The sequence below is a fragment of the Micropterus dolomieu genome, unplaced genomic scaffold (genome assembly GCF_021292245.1).
Source record: "Micropterus dolomieu isolate WLL.071019.BEF.003 ecotype Adirondacks unplaced genomic scaffold, ASM2129224v1 contig_10386, whole genome shotgun sequence".
NCBI lineage: Eukaryota > Metazoa > Chordata > Actinopteri > Centrarchiformes > Centrarchidae > Micropterus > Micropterus dolomieu.
In genome coordinates, this window is record NW_025739372.1 from 1 (window position 1) to 1,129 (window position 1,129).

General features: G+C 57.3%; 1 protein-coding gene across 1 annotated transcript; it reads left to right on the forward strand.

Moving 5' to 3' along the window:
- Positions 1-61: 61 nt before the first annotated feature.
- LOC123965600 (circumsporozoite protein-like) lies at positions 62-1,126 on the forward strand (the record flags this gene model as incomplete). The annotated part of the gene is made up of 3 exons (XM_046042061.1): positions 62-724; positions 843-965; positions 1,059-1,126. Coding segments are annotated over 3 exons (854 nt in total), but the record flags the coding sequence as incomplete, so codon positions are not given.
- Between the last annotated feature and the right edge of the window lie 3 nt (positions 1,127-1,129).

Genomic DNA, 1,129 nt, shown 5'->3' on the forward strand with positions numbered 1-1,129 from the left:
CCCCAACAGCCTGGGTCACCCCAAGAACCTTCATCCCCACAACAGCCTGGGTCACCCCTAGGGCCTGGCTCGCCCCAAGAACCTTCATTGCCCCTAGGGCCTGGGTCACCACAAGGGCCTGGCTTGCCCCAAGAACCTTCATTGCCCCTAGGGCCTGGCTCACCCCAAGGGCCCCAACAGCCTGGCTCACCCCAAGAAACTTCATTGCCCCTAGGGCCTGGGTCGCCCTTAGGGCCCGGCTTGCCGCAAGGGCCTTCATCCCCGCAACAGCCTGGCTCGCCCCAAGAACCTTCATCCCCGCAACAGCCTGGCTTGCCCCTAGGGCCTGGCTTGCCGCAAGGGCCTTCATCCCCACAACAGCCTGGCTCGCCCCAAGAACCTTCATTGCCCCTAGGGCCTGGGTCGCCCCAACAGCCTGGCTCACCCCTAGGGCCTGGGTCGCCCCAAGGGCCTTCATCCCCACAAGAACCTTCTTTGCCCCTAGGGCCTGGGTCGCCCCAACAGCCTGGGTCACCCCTAGGGCCTGGGTCGCCCCAAGGGCCTTCATCCCCACAACTGCCTGGCTTGCCCCAAGAACCTTCATCCCCGCAAATTCATCCAACCCGAGCTCGGCCGCAACGGCCTGCATGTCCGCAACGGCCTGGAGCGCTCCTAGGGCCCGGCTCACCCCAAGGGCCCCCATCCCCGCAAGGGCCGCAACTACAAACATTGCCAACGACACATGGTCAGTACAAACTACGTTCAGCAAATGTACTGAATAGAAATGTTGTACAGTAACACTTTACTGGATTTTGGTTTTTGATGTCAGAATGTATTTATTTTTTTGGTCTTTGTCCTATTAGGTTGTGACATCCCCACAGGAGAGCAGGTGACTTGTGGCCAGTCAGGAATATCGTCCTCAGACTGTGAGATGATGGGATGCTGTGTGGATTCTTCTACATCTACCTGCTACTACCCAATGGATGGTGAGGCTTCTGATTAGGGAGAAGTGGTTTAAAAAAATGTTCAAATAGGAAATGTCTGTCTTTCAAGTGACTTTTGTCCCCCCCTCTCTTTAGAGTGCACTGTTGATCAACACTTTGTGTTCGCCATTCGTGCCAACTCTGCATCAATCCCTGTGGACCCCACC